Genomic DNA, 21,859 nt, shown 5'->3' with positions numbered 1-21,859 from the left:
ATGAGTTAGTCAATTAATATATCTATCACCTCACATATTTACTTTTTTTTTTTTGCTGAGAACATTTAAATTCTACTTTTGCCAAATTTCAGTTAAATAATACAGTGTTATACTGTAGTTATCATATTATACATTAGATGCTCCCATCTTATTTATCTTATAACTGAAAGTGTGCTGAGTGAAGCAGGAAAGACATGAAAGACCAACTCTTTGAAGACGAATTCAACTCTTTGCTTAGAGTGAGATGACTGAGACTGCCTGTCCCATACCTTCTCCCTGTCAAAATTGCTGGGGACATAACATTGCATAGAGGTGGCCGCTTCATTTCATCATACTTACAAGAAAACTCTTTTCCTTAGCTTTATTAACCAGTTCCAGAAAACCACATTTATTGTTGTTTTATTTAGTGGCATACGTAGAAAGGTACAAAATATGAGATATAACCACAGTCACAATATAACAAGGTTTCCTTATAGTCTCATTTTTTTCCTACAATTTCATGGAATTATGATGAGCATATTATTTTTAAAGGAGCATCTAATGAGATAAAACACCACTGTATTGCAGCTTAACGCTAAAGCTATATACATAGGCATACTTTATTTATTGAGGTAAAGTAGCACAGCAAGGTTAAAAACAAATGGCTAAGCTCAATATAGGCTTAACAATGCCACTGAAAACCATTTTACTAGTACAAAGGCCTTCAACATGCTGGCCTATTGATAAATATTTAGACTATTTATATTTTGCTCTCTTTGACAACTAAGCCAAAATAAACATATTTTAAGGCAACCTTTGGAAGTATCAGCATTTCTTATTTTATCTTTGTGGTTAATGCTATTCACAGTGACAATTAAAATATTGAACATTGAAGGACAAAGATTGGCAAATTCATCTTCAGTGCATCTTATTCTCAGACAAATTTTTAAGTCATATTTTTCAACAACCTTCAACTTCCGGTTTTGAGGAATAACATTATAGTTTTTTGGCCCATACATGCGTTTTCAAAGCTATGTGTTACAGGTTTTCAATGTTCAGAAAATCTTTCATAAAATTCTTAATGCTATTTTTAAAAATTCAGAAAATGAGAACTTATAGAATAGAAGTTATCCTGGCTACAAGCTATTCAACACTGCTGCTCACTTCCATTGTGTCTTTGGAAAGATAAACTACCCAGTATACAAGGTTAAATCCAGCAAATGCAACAGGGAACAGAATCCGAGAATACTGGTCTATTTTACTGGTGCCTCCAAAGGCTGGAGAGAGTGGTGGTGGTGTGACAGGTGTTGACTGTAAGATGGGAGATTTAGGGAGGACTTTGCTGGCCTCAGGGGATGGAACTATTGGCAAGGTCAGAGAGGTGATTCTTTTCTTCAGATGATACTTTGAATCAGGATGCTGTAGGAAAAGATATAAATATTCAGCCTAGGTAAAAGAGATTACTTACCCACTTTTTCATCACTGACAGATATTTATTGACTACTTACTATGTAAGATAAAATACTAGCAAATTGCTAATAGTATTTGATGGTGCTACTTTTCCAAGAAAGTGTTGAAACAAAAAAAAATGATTTTCTTCTATACAACATCCTATAATTCAATCCATCAGCAATTAATGCCAAGGATATTCCACATCCCAGAAACTGTGTAGAGCATTAGGCTGTTAGGAAGAGATGAATCATGTTATAAAGGCTTATCTGCCCATTTTCAACTGCTGATGATGCATAAGCCTAAAGGTCAATGAGTGTGGGCAACGAGATGGGAATTCACTTTGGAATATGTGGACAATTAGTTAATATAAGAAAATATAGTGGGGCGCCTGGATGGCTCAGTTAGTTAAGCATCTGGCATCTGCTCCAGTGATGATCTCATGGTTGGTGGGTTTGAGTCCTGCATTAGGCTCTGTGCTGACAGTTCAGGGCCTAGGGCCTGCTTTGGATTCAGTATCTCTCTCTCTCTCTCTCTCTGCCCCTTCCCTGCTCACACTCTGTCTCTTAAAAATAATAAACATTCAAAAAAAGAAAATATAGCAGTTCAGTTAGTTGATATCATTCTTCTAGACTACATCCTTATCATCACACATTCATAAATTTGAACCAGCTGAGATGTCAACAACAAAAAATAGTAAGGTGCTCAGCCATGTGAAAAACCAGTGACAAAGTACAAAGTATCAATACCTTTAAACTGTATGAGATGACGTTCATTCCTTGAAATATAATTGCCTCTTAAGCCTAGAAGTATTTTTTGTTGTTTTTTTTTTGTTTTGTTTTCATTCTGTATATTCTTTTTTTTCTTAAATAGTTTATTGTCAAGTTGGTTTCCATATAGCACCCAGTGCTCATCCCCACAAGTGCTCTCCTCCATGCCCATCACCCCCCTTCCCCTCCTCCCCACCCCCGTCAGCCCTCAGTTTGTTCTCAGCATTCAAGAGTCTTTCATGGTTTGCTTCCCTCCCTCTCCCCCACTATTTTTCCCCTTCTTCTCCCCATGATCCTCCATTAAGTTCCTCTTAATCCACCTATATGTGCAAACATATGGTATCTGTCCTCTGCCTGACATTTCGCTCAGCATAACACCCTCGAGTTCCATCCATGTTGCTACAAATTTAAGCCCAGAAGTTTTATATTGAGAGCTTTCTGCTTCCCTTTCAGAACTTCTCCACTGGTCTCCCTCCATTCTGAATCGCCAAAAATGATTATTGACTGACCTCAGAATTGTTATATGTTCTTTTTTTTTATCATTAGAAATCATAAGACAACTAACTTTTGTTCTGAAAGAGATATTTAGCATATTAAATGTTAGGTGAGAAATCTAAGTTCAGAGAGTGGAGGTGAAAATGCCTCTCCCATAGTCGCACAGCTATGGCAACAACTAGTAATAAATTACACTGGTAATTTCAATGCTTATTTCCTCACCCCCACATTTTCTTGTCTTTACTTTGAAGTATTGGGTCTAGTTCATAAACACTAATTCTGTTTGCTTTAGACTCCTTTCCTACTGTTGGAGACTAGGGAGCCTTCCTCTGATTTGTATCTTTTCTTGTCTACATCCTATAATAGTCACTCTTCCTGTGGCCAGGTTATCCTTGCTGGGTCTCTGCCTTCGAACACTTGCTGTACGTTATCTCCGTTCTTGTAAAACTGCCTTATTTTCTCCCTGGCAGCAAAATCACCACTTTGATGCCTGGCAGGGTATGCTATTCACGTGGGCAGACTCCTGTGGCTTTAGCCAGCAACCCCGCGGCAACAGGATGAGGCAGCAGCCTCCTCTGTGCGGGTTGAACCACAGGACCAGAATGACCTGCCGATGTGGTGACATTTGAAGTGCAAGAAACAAGAATTTCAAGAACCTCTTCTCTCTCTATTCCTCTTCTGAATTTTGCTATTTGATTTGCCATGGAATTTATCTGGTATCTAAATAATAATAGTCATCATTGAGAGTTCAAATGCAGTGTGCTTTTAGAGACTATGGAAAAATCTCTTCACCAAAACCGAAAATAAACATAAATGAGTCTCTATAGTCAAGTCTTATTTCTCATGCCCATGTTGAATTTCAAGGAAAAGAATATCTTTATTTGTTAGGTGTTGGGGCAGTATTGTGCTGGGCACGCTGTACAGAATTAAATAAATCATAGGTCTTGGGGGGGAAAGATAATTTAAAACAGTAGAGGTCTCATTCTGCTAATCTTAGATAGGAAATAAGTGACACTTTCTACTAAAAGCATGTGACAGATGAGGACTACTGTGCCCAAGGTCACTAGTTAGTATGTAGATAGGACCAGAGTAGCAGTATTTTGGTCTCAATGTATGCTGCCTGTCTTAGGAAATAAACATAGTAACCTCTTTCAAGAGCTTTCTATCGTGTTTCTTAGATTCTAATTCTAATTTTCAGCCATTAAGTATGTTACTGAAATATTCTCTACATGAAAGAGCAAATTGTAATACTGTTGCATTTTCCAAAAAGAGTTATCCTCCTCCCAGATAAATGGAACATTAAAATATTTTACCCTAGTAAAATTTCTTTTTTTTTTTTTTTACGTTTTATTTATTTCTAGGAGAGAGAGAGAGAGACAGCATGAGCAGGGGAGGGTCAGAGAGAGAGGGAGTCACAGACTGAAACAGGCTCCAGGCTCTGAGCTGGCAGTCAGCACAGAGCCCGACGCGGGGCTCGAACCCGCAAACCGCGAGATCATGACCTAAGCGAAAGTCGGACGCTCAACCGACTAAGCCACCCTGGCGCCCCTACCCTAGTAAAATTTCTAAGGATCATGATGGAGAAGAAAGAGGGCAAGCCTTTAGATCAGATTCTCTTTTAAAACTCATCTTGATTTTAATGGCATGCATTGCCTGTGTTCATTTCTTTTTCTAAGGAGAAACAGGGCAGACATAAAAAATTTCACTGAGACAAAAAATATTATAAAACATAATCTGCCATAAGCATGTAAGGCATTGCATTATCTTTCCCTCTTTAGAGCTGTGTGGGCAAAAAGTTATTTGTCAATCTTTTGGCATTGTCACACATAACTTAATAAGAATTACCAAATGACCTTTGTCCAGAGTTAAGCAACATCACTTAAGACCAAACATCATGAAAAATTTAATGACATTCACCAGGAATTAAATATTTCCCATTTCCTCATCTACTTCTCCAATCTCTATGGAGGCTTGCTGAAGAGTTAAGAAGAAAGAAGTGTTAGAAAGGCCTAGACTGCAATTCCATATATACTATTTACCTTTGATATGAAGTTCCCATCTTTAAAGTTAGGGACTAAATTTTTTTCTTTTCTTTAAGAATTTGAGAAAGAATATGTAAGATATATATTTAGAGACAGATAGATGGATAGATATTAGATATATATCATAAATACATATATTTTTATGTATACACACACATACACACACATATATTAGACAGAACACTTTTTTGCCTATGTAGCTTTTATAATGTTCTCACATGCTTCCTTCTAAATATTATTGTGCCTTATCTCCTTTCCTGACATGAAATCCCCTTATTGGTAGAGGGCATATATTTTTTATTTTAAAATTTTTGTTAATGTTTATTTATTTTTGAGATAGAGAAAGAGAGTCAGAGTGCAATCAGGGAAGGGGCAGAGAGAGAGGGAGACATAGATTCCAAAGCAGGGCTCCAGGCTCTGAGCTGTCAGCACAGAGCCAGATACAGAGCCAGATGTGGGGCTTGAACTCATGACCCATGAGATCATGACCTGAACCTAAATCAGATGTTGAACTGACTGAACCACCCAGGTGCCTCACAGGGCATATTATTCTTAAGTATAAGTACTCCACAGTGCCTAGCCAGTGCACAGAACATAGTATATTCTCAATAAGCATATGCTGATTTATCAAATAAATGAAAATCTAAACATTTCCAACATTTCTTAGAGCAGTCAGAGAGAAGAAAACAAGAAGCTGGGACACCTGGGTAGCTCAGTCGGTTGAGCGTCGACTTCAGCTTAGGTCATGATCTCATGGTTCGTGGGTTTGAGCCCCATGTTGGGCTCTGTGCTGACAGCTAGCTCAGAGCCCGGAACCTGTTTCGGATTTTGTATCTCCTTCTCTCTCTGACCCTTCCCTGCTCATGCTCTTTCTCTCTCTCTCTCTCTTTCTCCCTCTCTCTCAGAAATAAATAAAACATAAAATTTTTTTTAAAAAGAAAAAAAACCAGAAAGCTTTAACATTGTTTTACATATTTTAGTATGTTGTTTCATATTATATTGTAAGTACCATATCTAAATGCTTACCATTGACAAGCACTGCACGGCACTTTGCATGCATTATTTTGCTTATTCCTAGAAAAAAATCTATAAAGTCATAGTATTATATTAATTTTAAAGATGAGCAAATGAAGGCTTAAGCAGGAAATTTACACAATAACTGGCAGTGCCTGTGATGCCAACGATCATACTCTTAATTATTTTTATGGTTTCTCCCCATCAGCTTTAAGGTTCAGGGCATGGTTTCACAACCACAGAAATATTGACCTTTTGGATAGGATACTTCTTTGTTGGGGAGGATTGTCCTGTACATCATGAGAGGTTTAGCAGCATCCCTGGGCTCTACTCACAAGATACCTGTAGTATCCCACTCTCCAAAGTTGTGACAACCAAAAATATCTCCAGACATTGCCAAATATTCTCTGGGGAGAAAAGTCACCTACTGCTAAGTGTCACTGATTTAGAGTCACAGCTATCTCACTGCCCAGCAGCAAATAGGGGGTGTTTCTAGCAGGCAGCAAGTACGATGTGCTCAAGGAAATGAAAGAGGCCTGTCTAACCCACATGCTGGATAATCAGTTCCTGCATAATTGGGAATTGGCAGTACAGGAAACTGGACTCCAATTTAGAAGAATCACATTGAATTTCTGAAATGAAAAGAAAGCCAATTTTGCAAGCCATTCAAGATACAGGTTTGCATCAGACCCCGCCTGCTCTATTGTAAGCCCAGCAGCTTCAGCTGATGGTAAAATAGGTTTTTGTCAGAGTCCAGATGAGGGCTCAGCTTGGTGCTGTCACTGTTTTGAGTGGAACACCTGTGGTTTTGAATTTTTCCAGGGCTCCCCTGCTGCTGAATGCCATCCTGCCTGGATATTTATAGAGTTCTGCTTTGTTTTAAGTAATGCACATTGCAAAGGTACTTTGAGTCAAACTGGACTTTATGACAATCAGTTATTTGATGTAAAGATAACACATTTGGGAAGTAGTTAAAGCAAGTTTGATATGACATGACTCTAATATGTTAAAAGGGGAGGGGGCAATGGGTCATCTCACAAGGGAGATATTCTAACCAGGGGGCTGCATTACTCAAGGGACAAACAAAGCATCTACTTTTAGAACAAGCAAACAGGGCACCAGATATAGGAGAAAACATTTTTGAGGGTGAGAGAGAGAGAGTACACATGTGGCATAGGAGCAGAAGGAGATGTAGAGAATCTTAAGCAGGTTCCACACTCAGCACAGAGTGGGGCTCAATCCCAAAAACTGTGAGATCATGACCTGGGCTGAAATCAAGAGTTAGGGACATTTACTTGACTGAGCCACCCAGGCATCCCAAGAGAAAACATTTTCGAAAGCATTTAGTACTTGATATTAAAAATAAAACTATTATTTTAATTATTATGGAAGAAATAAAAATTTTGTCCATTTTTCTTGCATCTATGTAATAGCTGGTAGAATTGGGACAGAGATGATTCCAGAATTTTTATAAAGAAGCAGCTTATTGGCAGCAATCTGTGGGTCAGTGGTGTGGGGCACATGTCTGGAAACCATACTGGAATGCTTAAAGAGTAGAGAAGGAATATTGGATGGGGATTTGATAGAGGGTATGGGGGAAAGAACTAACCACCTACACCCACCGTCTAACGGACCCTACACTCTCTATAACTTATACAATAGCACAACCATGGTAAAAGGATTGAGTCTCTGATGAACTTACTTCAACCTTTAGTTTTCCAGAGCAATGATAATATTCAAAGAAATCTTGGCAATATTTGGAATGTGGGACACAAATCTTTCATTATTCTATGCTTTGTATCTCTTTACGTAGGTGGAGGGCACCATGATAATGACCCAGCAGATCATCCCAACCTTGAAAGGGATTATAGACAGGACATAAAATGTCTTATTTTCTCTCTATGCCCAAGTTTCTAGCAATTGACTTAGTGACTTAGAATAGGGCCAGGCTCATCCTTCTATCTCAGCTTATGCATCACTTCCTCCAAAAGGATGATCCTTCCAGACTGAGTTAGCTTTTCTTGCATGGCTCTTCCTTAGCCACTATGCACCTGTCTCTAACCACAGCCTTTATCACAATGTATCCTCATGGCTCATTGGTTTGCCTTTCTTCCCGTTGAACAAGAAATTCCTGAGGGAAGAGGCCCTATTGATGTCACTCACTAATGTATCCCCAGAATTCTACAAAGCATATGGAACATAAAAACATTTAACAAGTACTTGTGGTATGAATAGTTCAATGAATACATAGGTACTCAATAAATGGGTGCCAGATGAAAAGAGAAAAAAATAAATGAATAAACAATGTAATTAGTATAAATATAATTATCATCCTGACTAATGAAATTTTGGGCAGTTTTGTTTGTAGATAATTTCCCAAGAACATCACACCTCTTCTGAAGAAGAAAAGCCACATTGGATGTGTCGATGGGTGGGGGTAATTCATTCTTAAGAACATAGGAATGAGAGCTTAGACCTTTAAAATAATAAGGAAACTAGCAAAACATCCAAAAATTGATTGACATCCAAACTTGGTCTTACACACAGAATAAATATGCCCTAAACACATAATAATTTATGAAGCATGAAGATAAGAATAACTCTCTAAGGCCAAGATAGCATGCCAGATAAAAATAAGGAAGATACCATATAAGCAAGAAAGAAGCTGTGGACAGTTTCTTCTCAAAATCTAGAAAAAGAAAGAAAGAAAGAAAGAAAGAAAGAAAGAAAGAAAGAAAGAAAGAAAGAAAGGAAGGAAGGAAGGAAGGAAGGAAGGAAGGAAGGAAGGAAGGAAGGAAGGAAGGAAGGAAGGAAGGAGGAAGGAAGGAAAGAAGGAAAGAAGGAAGGAAGAAGGGAGGGAAGGAAGGAAGGGAGAACCCAGTATCTACTTCCAAATGCCTTAAAACCAGAAAGATCATTAGTCTACAGAGCACTTCTGAGGATTTAGTTTTAGATATCTCTTCGGGTTCGAGTACTACATTTAAATCTCCTGAATATTTTTGTCATTATTATATTAAATTTCAAGGTCAAATTCAAAGTAATAAACTTTTCCCCATATTCATTCTAAAGTAGTTTCTTGTGAAAAGCAATGAGAACATTAAAATATAAACTTAGAATCACATGAAATATCTAAGCACGTAATTTTATTTCAACCTCACAACATTGGTTTTCTATTTCAATGTCCAAATTACTCAAATAATGTTATTTTGATTACAACTGAATAGCAGTTTTTAAATGTCATGGTATTTGAAAGAAAAAATGACCTGGCAATCATAATATACCATTGTGTTGTATAAATTGCAAATGTGTAATTTATGTTTGTTCCTCTCCATTATATAGGGCAAATTGCCAAGGTTTGACATGAATAAATAAAATGTAAATGTTCTATGTAATCATCTATATTTATTTTTGATATCCACAAGGTTTGTATTGTTAGGTTTGCTTATTTTGGCTTTTATTTTTATTTTTACACTTTAACCTGGCCTTTTAGAAAAAAAATGAAGCTTTTCATTGCCTTAAAATATTTTTAGTGAAACCAGGTTTAGAAATAAAATTTTTCATAAGAAAAAAGTCAACTTTGAGATGATTTAAAATGTATTTTTTTAATCCAGCTTCCCAAAGGACCTGCTCATTATATGTTACTATTTTAGAATCATAGAAGATAGCTTATATGAAGTCCTGAGATCTTAAATTCCATCTTATTAATAAATTATATCTTTAAAATAAGAGAGAGAATGCTAACTCTATACTTTCTCCAAGGACTTGAAGTTATATTTCTTTCCATGATCCATATTTCAAAAGAGTTGAATAAGGAAGTTGGTTTTTCTTTTTATCTCAACATCAGATCGATGAACATATTCAAAATCATTGGAGTTATTTTTTATCTTGTTTTTCATGAATTTCTCTTTTAATTTTAATGCACTTCTCAAAGGAAACTGTTAAACTGAATTCTGATAAATATTAATTCTTCTTCCTTTACAAATATATGTTAAGATAATATAGGGCCATTGAGAAATATGTTGGTTATATATCTTTATAAATACAGATAGTTTATAAATAATTTATTTTTACAAACTAATTCTAAAAATATTTCCTGAAAAAATATTTTCAAGTTGTTTGGACTGAGAATTCATCTTTTTGCTAGAAAATTTACATTTTTGTGGCCTTTCAAAACATTCATATAAAGAAAACAACATTAAGTCATTGAAAGGATTTGGGTAATGACCTCACATTCTGAAAATGTTTTATCTTGTGGTATGCACACTTTTACATTTCAACCTTTGAGAAATTGTTGGAGAGGGGATGGCCTCTGCCTCAGGTGAGTATCAGGGCTTCTGGAATCAATTCCTAGTTTTCCTACCAAGCAGTAACTAACATTTTTCCTCTCTGAGACACTGTGTTTGATTCGTAAGCAGAGGTAATTAGTCTGGATCATTGGATGGTAAACTCTTTTTAATGAGAGCTAATTTAAGAAACAAAATCTTTAAATTATATCTTATTTTATCTTATCCTTGGAGAAAATAGATTCTCAAATAAATTTCTCACTATATCAGAGGAGATGTTTCAATAAGAAAGTATCATCTTTTTACTCAATACATGCCTGAGTATTTGAGAGGTAAAACACACATAGCTTTGTAATGTTTATTTTTAAAGTAAACCATGGACTAGCTGGATTGCATGTGGTTCTGTGATTTTGAAATGTTCGCAAGAATTGGTTATAAAGACATTTTTAGTTCAAAGTGTTTGCAGTACTCAATGTTATGGAGCAAAATTTTCTTGTTTTTGAGAACTACTATTTGGAATTTGCATTGACATAAAAATTTATATTTGTCAATCAGTTCTATAATCCATTAAAAAGTGTGTGCAGTTGAACTGTTGTGAGAATTTACTCATATATGAAATTGAAATTTGGGGGCACATTTATGATCCTTGAATTATCAATGCTATCATTTGTTTTTTTTTCAAAAAAACTTTTGAATACCAGAGCTTAGCAACAGAAAATCTAAACTGAATTTTATAGGTATTTATCACTGATTATTAAGTCTTTTAATAAAAATAAGTTAGGATATATGAATTTAATATACAAATATGAACATGAGAATGTTTTCATGTATATCAAAAACTTTGCTTATGACTCAGCATTCATAGAACCTAATATTCACATCTTGCCTTCATGAAATAAAGCAGCAGGTAGATTTCTAACAAAAATTGTCCATATTATAGGAGTCCCTGTTTATTTCTCTCAGACTCTGAAGCTTCATTAGGCATTTTTTTTTCCACTTTATTCTCCCTAGTTGGTAGAAGTAAACCTGTTCAAAGGAAACATCTAAAGGCTCAGAAGAATTTTCTCACCTCTGAGAGCATGGAATCTGCTAGTACCAGTGAGGTTGATAAAAGAAGAATGTCAAAAGGTTAGAGCAAAGATAAGTGAAGGATTGCTGCTTTATTTTTCTATGAAGTTGGAAAAGAAGTTGACCTTAGAACCTTACCTTATGTAACTTTTTGCTCAACTAATAGTATTTTTGGACTATTTAGTTGTTTGTAATCACTATTTGGCTGCCTTTTCCTAATTCATGGTTAACATTAGAAAAGTAAACAATTACCAAAACAATCTCAGCTTCCAAGGGTTTAGTCGCTTTTGATATTGTCACTGGGGGTGAGGCTGCAATCTGTGCCCTCCTTTTGGCCTTCTGTGTCTGAAGGTTGGTAAAGTAGTTGACAGCGGCAAATTCAATAAGAGCAGAGAAGACAAAAGCAAAGCAAACAGCTATGAACCAGTCCATGGCAGTTGCATATGACACTTTTGGCAAGGAATGCCGGGCACTGATGCTTAATGTGGTCATGGTTAAAACAGTGGTGATCCCTAAAATGAAAAAGAATGAGAAATGCAGTATTAGCATTTGGAATCTGACAATAACATCAACTGACAATGTGTTGGTGGATTAAACAGTCTGCAAATGTTATTTTTGTTATTTTTGTTTTTCTTAATGTTTATTTATTTTTGAGAGAGAGCACAAACAGGGAAGGGACAGGCAGAGAAAGAAGGAAACACAGAATCTGAACCAGGCCACAGGCTCTGAGCTGTCAGCACTGAGCCCAAGTGGGACTTGAACCCACAAACCATGAAATCATGACCTGAGCCAAAGTCAGTTGCTTAACTGGCTGAGCCACCCAGGTGCCCTTGTTACTGTTTTAAATAGTTGACAATTACTCTCACAGGTATTAAAATTTTTGTATCCTTAAATACCCAGTGCAGTGGCATGTACACTGGAATTGATCAAAAAATATATTTGATTTGATTTAGTTTAACTATTGTAAAGTTTAACTCACAGATAATTCTAGTTGTTTACTTCTTAAGAAAACTCAAAGCAAATCATTATCACATAAGAACTAAAACATTGAATTCGTGGTCTATCTGAATAGATGACAATATCTATTATCATATTTAAGAAACCTATCTGGTATGAATAGTAAACATAAATTAAGTCCCTCATTTTTAAAAATTTCTAGCTTGGTATTATGGTAAAATATTTACTCATGAGAAAATAATTTCATCACTGAGTTGTCAGCAGTTTTATGACTTGTATTATACTTGGGGGATTTATGTAATTTTAAGATGGTCAACATCATTATATAGATATTCTTATAATTCACAGAAGGAGATCTATTTTAATATAGTAAATTAGAAAGTCAAAATTCATCTGAGATTTCAGTTCAACTCAGGTCTTCCCTATGAACTTCTAAATGTATAATCATGAAAAGTCAGAAAAAATTGGACTTTGCTATTGATGGTATTTTCAGTTACAGCTCTTTCTCATTTCATTTTATTCCATCAAAACTAATAGTGCTTCTATATTCCATAAATGGAACTCATTATTTATGTTGAACTATGGGCAATTGGTTTTATTTAACTATTTTTAGATCTAGAAAATGGCAACTTTTTACAGTTCAATCCAATAAAAGCAAAATTTAATTTATATATTAGATATAATTTATGTATCAGGGTTCAATATTTTAGCTTTGTTTTCATGGATCTATAGGTCAGTTTTTACCTTTCTGTTTTTCCTTAGTTATAAAAAAGCAAATTAAGATTTTATTTTATATTTTGCTGTTCATTTATTTATTTTTTAGAGCAAGAGAGCAAGAGAGAGTGGGAGAGGAGAGAAGAAAGGGTCAGCTGTCAGCACCAAGCCCCACTCAGGGCTCGAACTCATGAACAAGGAGATAATGACCTGATTCCAAATCAAGAGTTGGTACCTTAACTGACTGAGACACCCAAGCATCTTGAGATTAAAAAAGAAAGAAAGAAAGAAAGAAAGAAAGAAAGAAAGAAAGAAAGAAAGAAAGAAAGAAGGAAAGAAAGATCCCTCCTTAACAGGGCACGTGAAAGTCACAGGAATCCAGCTAGAATTCTTGCTAAGACAAACTTTTTGTGGATTTACCACACAGCTTGGGATAATATAAGGATCATTTTATGTAATACATATGCCTGAATAAGATAGGAGTCTATTTCCTTTGTGGATTGAAAAAGTGCACTAGTGTGAATATTCACCTAAAATACACCATCAATAATTGGATGTGTGAAGGATGAGTGAAGTATAGCCAAAGAATGAAGCATACCAAAGACAGTCCTGGCTGGGACAGACTCCTTATTAATCCAGAAAGACACCTGGGAAAGAATGACTGTCATAATGCAAGGAGTGTATATCTGTATCATGAAGTAGCCCATCTTCCTTTGCAAGTGGAAATAAACTGTCATTATTACATATTCACCTGTTGGAAGACACGTATATCAGTATTATTACTCTTGACAGTGTGCAAAAAGAATGCAGCTGGAAATAAATCTTGCAGATCTTTAAATTAACATGAGCTGGAAGAAAACAAGGAGAGGCATATTTCAATGTATGACAAAGATACTTAATCAGTGGATGATAGATATATTGGCTGTTTCAGTGGTGTTCTTTGTGTCATATACATAGAAAACTACTCATCCCAAGGTTACACAAATCTTTATATGCACATGGTTGCAAAATCAGTTTTAAAGAAAGCTACTCATCACTTCAAAACAGCAAGCATAACTGAGGATGGTTAATACAGAGAAGAAAGAAATAGATACTTTGGAAATGTGCACTGGAGTCACCTTGCTGGGTTACATTCATGAGTTGGTCTAATTCTTACCTGTGTTAGATTTAATTGTCTCACTAGATACTGTTTGTCCAATCAGATCATACTGGAGGAGGCTTGAAGATTCTTCTGGGACTTCAACTGAGTAAAGTGGTCCTTTTTTCCATGTATATATGATTTCACTTTTGGGGTAAGCATCTGAATTTTTTAAACAAATAGCAGTGAATTTGACTAGCTGTGTTTTTCTTTTTCAAAGCAACTCTGGTCCGTATAAAAAGGAAGTACAAACATAAATTTTCTTTAATGGCTTTCTTTACTCTGGGTGACTAAAGTCTCTGACTATTTATAAGACTGACAGACATGATTAAGTAAGTATATTCCTGGAATCACACTGAGAGTATCAGTATCTTTTGCTTCCCAGTTTCTGACTATAATCAAATTATTATATATTTTGAATGCATTATTTGGCTCTTAGAAGCCTTTTGTAACTTACAACTCCCAAACTTGAGTGGACAAGCATGCCCATCCATAGGAAAGTTAACCAGCCTCATAGGACAGTCTGCATTGATGGTAAGCCTAGGGACATTGAAATAAATGGTTCTGAGTTAGCATGATGAACAAATTATTTGGGTAGAGGAAGTTAAGTTGGGCAAACCTTACCTCATAGTGTATAAAATGGTTCCATTCTGCATTATTCTGAAGAGTTTATTAGGGGTTGTCATATTGTGAGCAATTGATTTTTTGCCATTCCTGAAAAAAGTGTCAGGTGTCCAGATCTTACTGACCATCAGATTATTCAAACTCAGAATTTCAGTTGGCCCCCCAAACTTCAACCTTTCATCAGTCCAAGTCTGGCGGAAGAAAACATCCATTGTATATTCCTAAGAAAAGAATAAGATATTCACGCAAGCTGGGGAGATAGTTTATTAAGAATAGTTGATTCACTAGTTTATATGCCCAAATCTAAAATTAAGAAATAAAGCAACTTTTTATGACAATAGCCTATCAGAAAAAATATTATTTCAGTAAATTATTTTTTTCAAACTCAAAGTCAGCAATGTTATTATAAAAGATAGTATTGTGTTGTGTAAACCTCCCTCCTCCACCTTGACCCTCTTCCACATTCTTCCTCCTTTCTATTAGTCATCCATGTCTCCATCTATTGGCCTATCAATTTTTCCCTCATTAGCTTAGAAGAAAAATATGAAAAGATTTACAGTCTAGGTTTTGTGTTGGCCTTCCCACCATCAGTTAGTCTAAACATTCCCCTCAATGTCCACATTCAAAGGTGTCTCCAAGAACCCTGGCACTATTTAGTAACCTTCCAAGGATAGACAAACTTTACATGATGAATGTACTATGGCTGCACATCATAATTATTTTATATTATTCTCAGAGAACATAAAAGCAAATGTTACAACAATTACTCAGAAGATCATTTAAGTATGCATAATTAGAATTTTGAGTTTTAATTTGTGGCTTTTATGAAATAACATTAGAAATCTTAAGAATTATGGTGAAGGCCATTGCAAAAGTCAATAATAAGTAACAGCTTGTAAGTATATCAAAATATTGCCAATAATTGCTTTGCCTACTTTATATGTTCCTTTATGAGACCTTCTGTTACAAGTGGTGATTAGATTTTCAAAGTATAATTTGACACTCAATATAGCCATATAATAATGGTCCAGGGTATTGGATCATAGTGATCTCCACTACACAAATATACTTGAAAAATGAGACACATACATAAAATGAAGTTCCAAGTGTTTCCCAGACTTCAATAATAAAGTATAATATACTTGTAGTTATTTATTCTGGAGGTGAGTCAGTACTCAATGAAAAATATGATATAAAATAATTGAGGATTCAGGATAATGCTGACTTCCCCTTCTTTCAAATCTTAATACACTTATCTCTTAAATAAAGTCCTCCTCCTTCTCCTTCACTTCCCTGTTTTCTTTCTTACTTTTTTCTCTTCCTCCCCGTTTCCTTTACTCTTGTACTACTTCATTTTTTCTTTTCTTCCCTTCTTGTTTTTTTTCTTTTCTTGGCAACTCAAAAAGCAGAAGATAAAATGTTTCCAATAACTACTTATCAACAGTTACATTTTCCTAATTAATGAGGCAACTATTTGAAATTTATTTTTACTTCAATTTTAGTATTTATATTTTACTTTTAGGGATAGATAATACCTGAGAACTATGAAAAAAATATCATGATACACTTTGTTCTAGAAGACTACTTCAGATTTTCATTGCTACTTACTATAAATACTCTCTTACAAATCCTACAGCCATCTGTACCTGGAACAGAGTTCCCAGAACACCTACTGGTCCATTTGTAACACAACAGGTACAACACTAGCCTTTCCAAATGATGCTCTTTACTCTTTTAGTAAAATATGCTGAGAATGATGTGCTACAGAAAATAGCTATATTTTAAGTTTCATAGATATTCTCAATATATTCTTACATGGCATTCATCTTTGTTGGTTTTTCTTTTTTCTACTCTAAAAATTGTCCAGGACTTCATAAAGATGGGGAAAATCTTATCTTTGTAGAAAATAATTGGTGCGTGATATATGGCCAGAAGAGAGGGTATCCCCTTTAAAAAGTTCCTTAGGTTAAAGTGTTCAAGCAGAGTAGTGAAATGTGAGGGAGATTAAGCCAGGAATCTGCTCTACCAGCCATGCCCTCCCAGCATGAGCTCACAGATTGTGTTAGGACTCTGGAGCCAAGCTTGGTAACAATGCCCAATACTGTTAGTTCTGGGACTCTGCCCTCCCTCCACTAAGTAAAACTGCCCTCTTCACTCAGAGCTCACTCACCATCTCCACATCTGATACAGGCCCAAAACTGGTCACATAAATGTCTGTTTTGACTTCAGTGACAGCACCTGAAATTAGCCCAGAAGAATGGGGGCAATTATCACCAGTGATGTTAAGGAGATTGAACTTAATGACCCTACCACAAAGTCCCTTATTCTGGTCAGAATCTGCAACCTATCCTAAAGCAATCTCAGTAGCAGGACCCCTTGGGTTTTTCAACTCTGAAAACTCATACCAGGTGCATTATTTTGAAACTTTTTCAGTCAATTTGCGGAAATTAAGACATGCAAGAGAACTAAGTTAATACTCTAATAAAGACTATAACAATAACTAACACATCTTGATAGCTTTAATGGGACAAATGTTAAGAAAAGTGCTTTACATGAAGAATCTCACTCTATACTCACACAACTCTATGAGTCAAACACTGTTCATACATCCACACTACAGTTGAGGAAAATGAGACTTAGAGGGCTCAAATATATTCATAAAATGCCACAAAGAGAGGAAGGGACAGATACCCGATGGGAACACATGGCCTCACCCAGTACCTCTGCACCTTACCACTCTGCTATCCTTCTGAAGCCTCTGGATCTTAGAAGAGCAGGAAGGGAGATGTTTGGTCTAGTAGAGATACTGCCTCTCACCTCCAAATCCTGGCCGCAGACGATTGTCATAGCCTTCAAGCAAGTTGTCTAGGATCCGACTGATGTTTTCTGAGTAGAAGTTTCCTTCATCTTCAAGTTTCCCTAGGGTATTTTCTACCCTGTTAGTAGATAGTCAGTGATCCTCACTCCCAGCGTCATAGAAAAAAGGCTGTCCAATCCACCCTCATATACTCCACCACAAATACATGCCACACCACCCAGGCTTCTTCCATGATTTGGCATAGAAGTAACCCAGAGGGTGTGTGCTTTCACTTTCCTTAGCACTGAAGAGAAAAAACAAAATGTTACTCACCATAGAATAATGTATAGCCAGGGCAGAGGCGACGCCATCCTGCAGTGCATTACAATGACCCAGTTCACCCTCCTCCTGGGTTCTCCTCCCTCCTAACAATCTCCCCTTTACCAATCAACTAGAGTAATCTTCCAGACCCCACATATTTCTTTTCCCTATTTGCATCCAGCCAGTAATCTGTAGATGAAGAGGTTACCAGCAAAATTTTGAAGGTTCCCCTGGCTCTCTTGTTCTCGTTTCTGCCTTTTCATGAGGAACAAGGTGGCTTGTGGTCTTAGACTACATCCTGATGGACACTCAGCCTCTTCTGGTAGACTCAGTTGGGAAATGAGAGTCTGAAGGGAAAGTGTATGGTCGGAGAGCAGTGACAATAATTGAATAAGGCATTAGGGGAGATTAGAAGGAAGAAATCCACTGCTAGTTTTGGCATGGAATTAGCAGGTCCCTGTGAGGAAATCTGGAAAGCTGTGGCATCTTGCTGATTGAGATTATGTTCCAATGGGCTCAGCATTTATTATTTCTGTGGTTCACAGAAGGACTCTGACACAGCTCTTGCTGCTTAAAAAAAATCTAACAATATTGAGATCCTTTTGGATTATCTTTCTGATTTCATCAGCATTATTGCATCAGATGCACCTTTCCTCCACATTTAAAATTGCCTGTCATTATTCATTGAAAAGCACTTAAAATATACTTGAACAACTCCTGGTTGTCTTGCTGTTGGGTTAATGTTTTCTGTTAGTTTGGTTTGGTTTGTTTGTTTAAGTACTTTACTTATCCTTCCTGTCAAAGATATGTCATCTCAAGGTAGGACATAAATGGATTCTACCACTATCTTTAGAAACCTGGCCATTTTCATGGATGTTGCCTATAAGAGACAATGTCTGGAAATAGCTGATTAAGGTTTCCCATGTAGAAATACTGTAAGGATAAAGCATCCATGGATATGGTTAATGCTGATGTTGCTGGTACTATTTTATTAGGTTTGCCACAGGTCAACAGAGAAATGTTTGAACTGAAGAAATAGCATCCTCTACCTAGTCTGGTAGATGGAAGTTGGAGGAAAGGAAGTCGCTTTAAGCCTTTTAATCTTTAAATAAAAAATTTTAAATGGCAATAAAGAAAAGCATTGTGAAATCCCATCTCATACGTGTATGTGTGTGTATATATATATATATATGTATATATATGTACATACATATATATATGGTCTTAGACTACATCCAGATGGACTTAGACTACATCCTGTGTATGTATATATATACACAAATATATATATGTATATGTGTATATATATATGTATATTTGTGTATATATATACACATATATATTTATATTAAAATATACATATATTTATATTAAAATGCATATATATTTATATTAAATATATATATTTAAATAGTAATTCAGGAACATAAGAAATAGAAGCAAGTGTCTCACATCACCATCTTCCTGCCAGATCTACATGGCATTCACCCAGTTCACAGTCTGTAGCTTCAGAATCTAAATACTACAAAGGTGACTGTTACTATTTCAGACACAGAGCACAGTCTTAAGAGTAATTTCTGAAGGCATGACATAAATTAATTGTGGAACATTTCAATAAATTTTCCCCTCTCCCCCACCCCCTATCAACCCTCAGTTTGTTCTCTGTATTTAAGAGTTTCTTATGATTTGCCTCCCTCCCTCTCTGTTTGTAACTATTTTTCCCCCTTCCCTACCCTCATGGTCTTCTGTTAAGTTTCTCAAGATCCACATATGAGTGAAAACATGATATCCGTCTTTCTCTAATTTATTTCACTTAGCATAATACCCTTCAGTTCCATCCACATTGCTGCAAATGATATGATTTCATTCTTTCTCATTGCTATGTAATATTCCACTGTATATATAAACCACATCTTCTTTATCCATTCATCAGTTGATGGACATTTAGGCTCCTTCTATAATTTGGCTATTGTTGAAAGAGCTGCTATAAACATTGGGGTACATGTGCCCCTATGCATCAGTACCCCTGTATCCCTTGGGTAAATTCCTAGGAGTCTTGCTGAGTCATAGGGTAGTTCTATTTTTAGTTTTTTGAGGAACCTCCACACTGTTTTCCAGAGTGGCTGCACCAGTTTGCATTCACATCAGCAGTGCAAAAGGGTTCCTGTTTCTCCACATTTTCAATTCTCATTGATTGTATGGTTACTTATAAACCCTATGGTATATATGATGCTATGAAAATCTTCTCTGTTCATTTCGCTATAACTTACTATTTTTATTCAAGCATAAGACTCTGTATTTATCACTCTAAACTTGCATGATTAGTTCCTACCAATATGTTTACCATCCGTCTCTGATTTCTATTCAGGGAGAAAATTATTTAGGTGTTAAGGTGTTAAGACTGGATTTTTTTTTCAGGTGGTAAAAAAAAATGATCATGGGTGAGACTGTGTACTTATAGACCTACTCCTATAGAATGGCCATATTTTTCTTTTAAAACTATTTACTTAAGAAGAACAAATAATAGTTAAGTCACATTTGTCTCTAAAGAGAATATTAACATACTTGATTCCATTTTCTAATGGGTTTTAATTAGTAACCAATTAAAGAAAGAGGAGAAAGACTTTCTCTACTCTCAGGAGGGAAAAAAATCCTAGATCTGGAAGGGTAATAAGTATGTAATCTTAGTCATTTCATATCTGTAGATCCCACCTTTGAATGTGCTAGATTTAGGGCACTCAAATTTTGTAATTCTGTGGGTTCTAATCATATTCTGGTGTCTGTATGTAATGAAGTCCTTTGTTCACACATCTCTGTCTGAATTGGATCAAATTAAATTAGCAGTATTGTTAATTTGATTACAATTATTATTTTCTCATGGGCCTAGCCATTAAAAAACATGACAATGGCAATTACTTTGAGAAATGTATGACCATTTATATAGCATTCTGACTATGCAAACTAAGCATCTGGGGTTCCCCTTATTTAGAGAATTACCTTCTTCTGATAAATGTGAAAACATTTATCTCACACCTATCCATTTCACAGTTGTTTTTCCAAAATATTTTTAAAATTACTTTGGACAACCATTTGCTTTCTTTGATGTTTGTCTCCACCAGAAAGCCTAGGCCTACCATAACTTTCCAATAATATTGCTATTAATATGCTGAACTTGTTAGAAGGAAAATGTGAATAGATTAGATCTAACTCCCTTTTTTGTTCTAAACCTTAACCCCTGTACCATTACCAACAACAAGGTTTGTACACATAAAATCACTAACAAAGACTCAGGGATGATTAGATAAAAGTACTGCACAGAAAAAGCAAAGTTGGCACCAGACATTAAATATTACTTTTATGATAGAAAAGAGGCATTATTGTAGAAGGGGATTGAACGAAAAGATTCTAGTATTTATGTACCTACTTCCAAGCTAGTAAGGACTTGAAACATTTTTCCTGTCTGCTTAGAAACTGTTATGGAGAGCAAGTCAGTCTAAAAATAATAAATGCAATTTAAGACTGTATCAGTGGAAATTAATATAATATTAATAACTACCAAATATTTAACATTTACCATATTCATACAATTATGTTAAGAACTCCACGTCATTCACTATTAACACAAAAATTTATGAGTTGTTTATAATTGAGTTCATTTTGTAAATCAGCAAGGACGTAATTTGCCTAATCTCACAGCTAAAAAGTGGCAGAATCAGAATTCAAAACCAGGTATAAACTAAGGCCATGGGGTAGAAGCCAGTGAAAAATAAATTTCCATTCTATTAAAGAAATAATTTCTAATTGTGGTATTTATCCAAAAAAGGAACAGGTACCAAAGAAGAAAATGAGTTTCCTGTTAACATAATATAGTATATCATGAAACGCCATGGATATGTTTCATGAATGTAAGTTTCAGGAGGAAATTACATAATCCCTAAGAACACTCGGTAGGAGATTGAGGCTACTTGGGAGTCATCCCAAGGAAGAGGTTTTTGATAGAGACTTTGAATGAATATTTGTGAGGTTTTTTTAAATGTTTACTTTTATTTTTATTTTTGAGAGTACACAAGCTGGGGAAGGACAGATAGAGAGAGCAAGACAGAGAATGTGAAGAGGCTCTACATTGTTAGTGCAAAACCCAACATGGGACTTAAATTCACAAATGTGAGATCATGACTAAACAGAAGTCAGATGCTTAACTGACTAAG

At 35.6% G+C, this 21,859-nt stretch overlaps 1 protein-coding gene across 1 annotated transcript; it reads right to left on the bottom strand.

The window, feature by feature from the left end:
• Positions 1–1,122: 1,122 nt before the first annotated feature.
• On the bottom strand, positions 1,123–17,701 carry GABRA6 (gamma-aminobutyric acid type A receptor subunit alpha6). The gene is made up of 9 exons (XM_039219361.1): positions 17,664–17,701; positions 17,351–17,469; positions 16,704–16,771; positions 14,534–14,754; positions 14,367–14,449; positions 13,928–14,071; positions 13,370–13,522; positions 11,353–11,612; positions 1,123–1,398 (listed from the first exon to the last, which is right to left on the bottom strand). The coding sequence occupies exons 1-9, from the start codon at positions 17,699–17,701 to the stop codon at positions 1,123–1,125; spliced, it is 1,362 nt and encodes a 453-aa protein (XP_039075292.1).
• Positions 17,702–21,859: the final 4,158 nt, after the last annotated feature.

Source organism: Hyaena hyaena, unplaced genomic scaffold (genome assembly GCF_003009895.1).
Source record: "Hyaena hyaena isolate Hyena2069 unplaced genomic scaffold, ASM300989v1 scaffold_814, whole genome shotgun sequence".
Lineage (NCBI taxonomy): Eukaryota > Metazoa > Chordata > Mammalia > Carnivora > Hyaenidae > Hyaena > Hyaena hyaena.
The sequence above is the reverse complement of the archived record's forward strand: the minus strand, read 5'-3'. Positions and strand labels throughout refer to the sequence as shown.

Bases quoted from the DNA above. Each gene is read 5' to 3' on its own strand.
- GABRA6 (XM_039219361.1), bottom strand. From the start codon at position 17,701: ATGGCGTCGCCTCTGCCCTGGCTATACATTATTCTATG. The intron at 14,755-16,703 runs GTGAGTGAGCTC...TTCTTTTCTTAG, and splicing joins CTGTATCAGATGTGGAGATG to GAATATACAATGGATGTTTT. The intron at 1,399-11,352 runs GTAATTGTTTAC...CTTTTCCTACAG, and splicing joins TGGAAGCTGAGATTGTTTTG to CATCCTGATTCAAAGTATCA.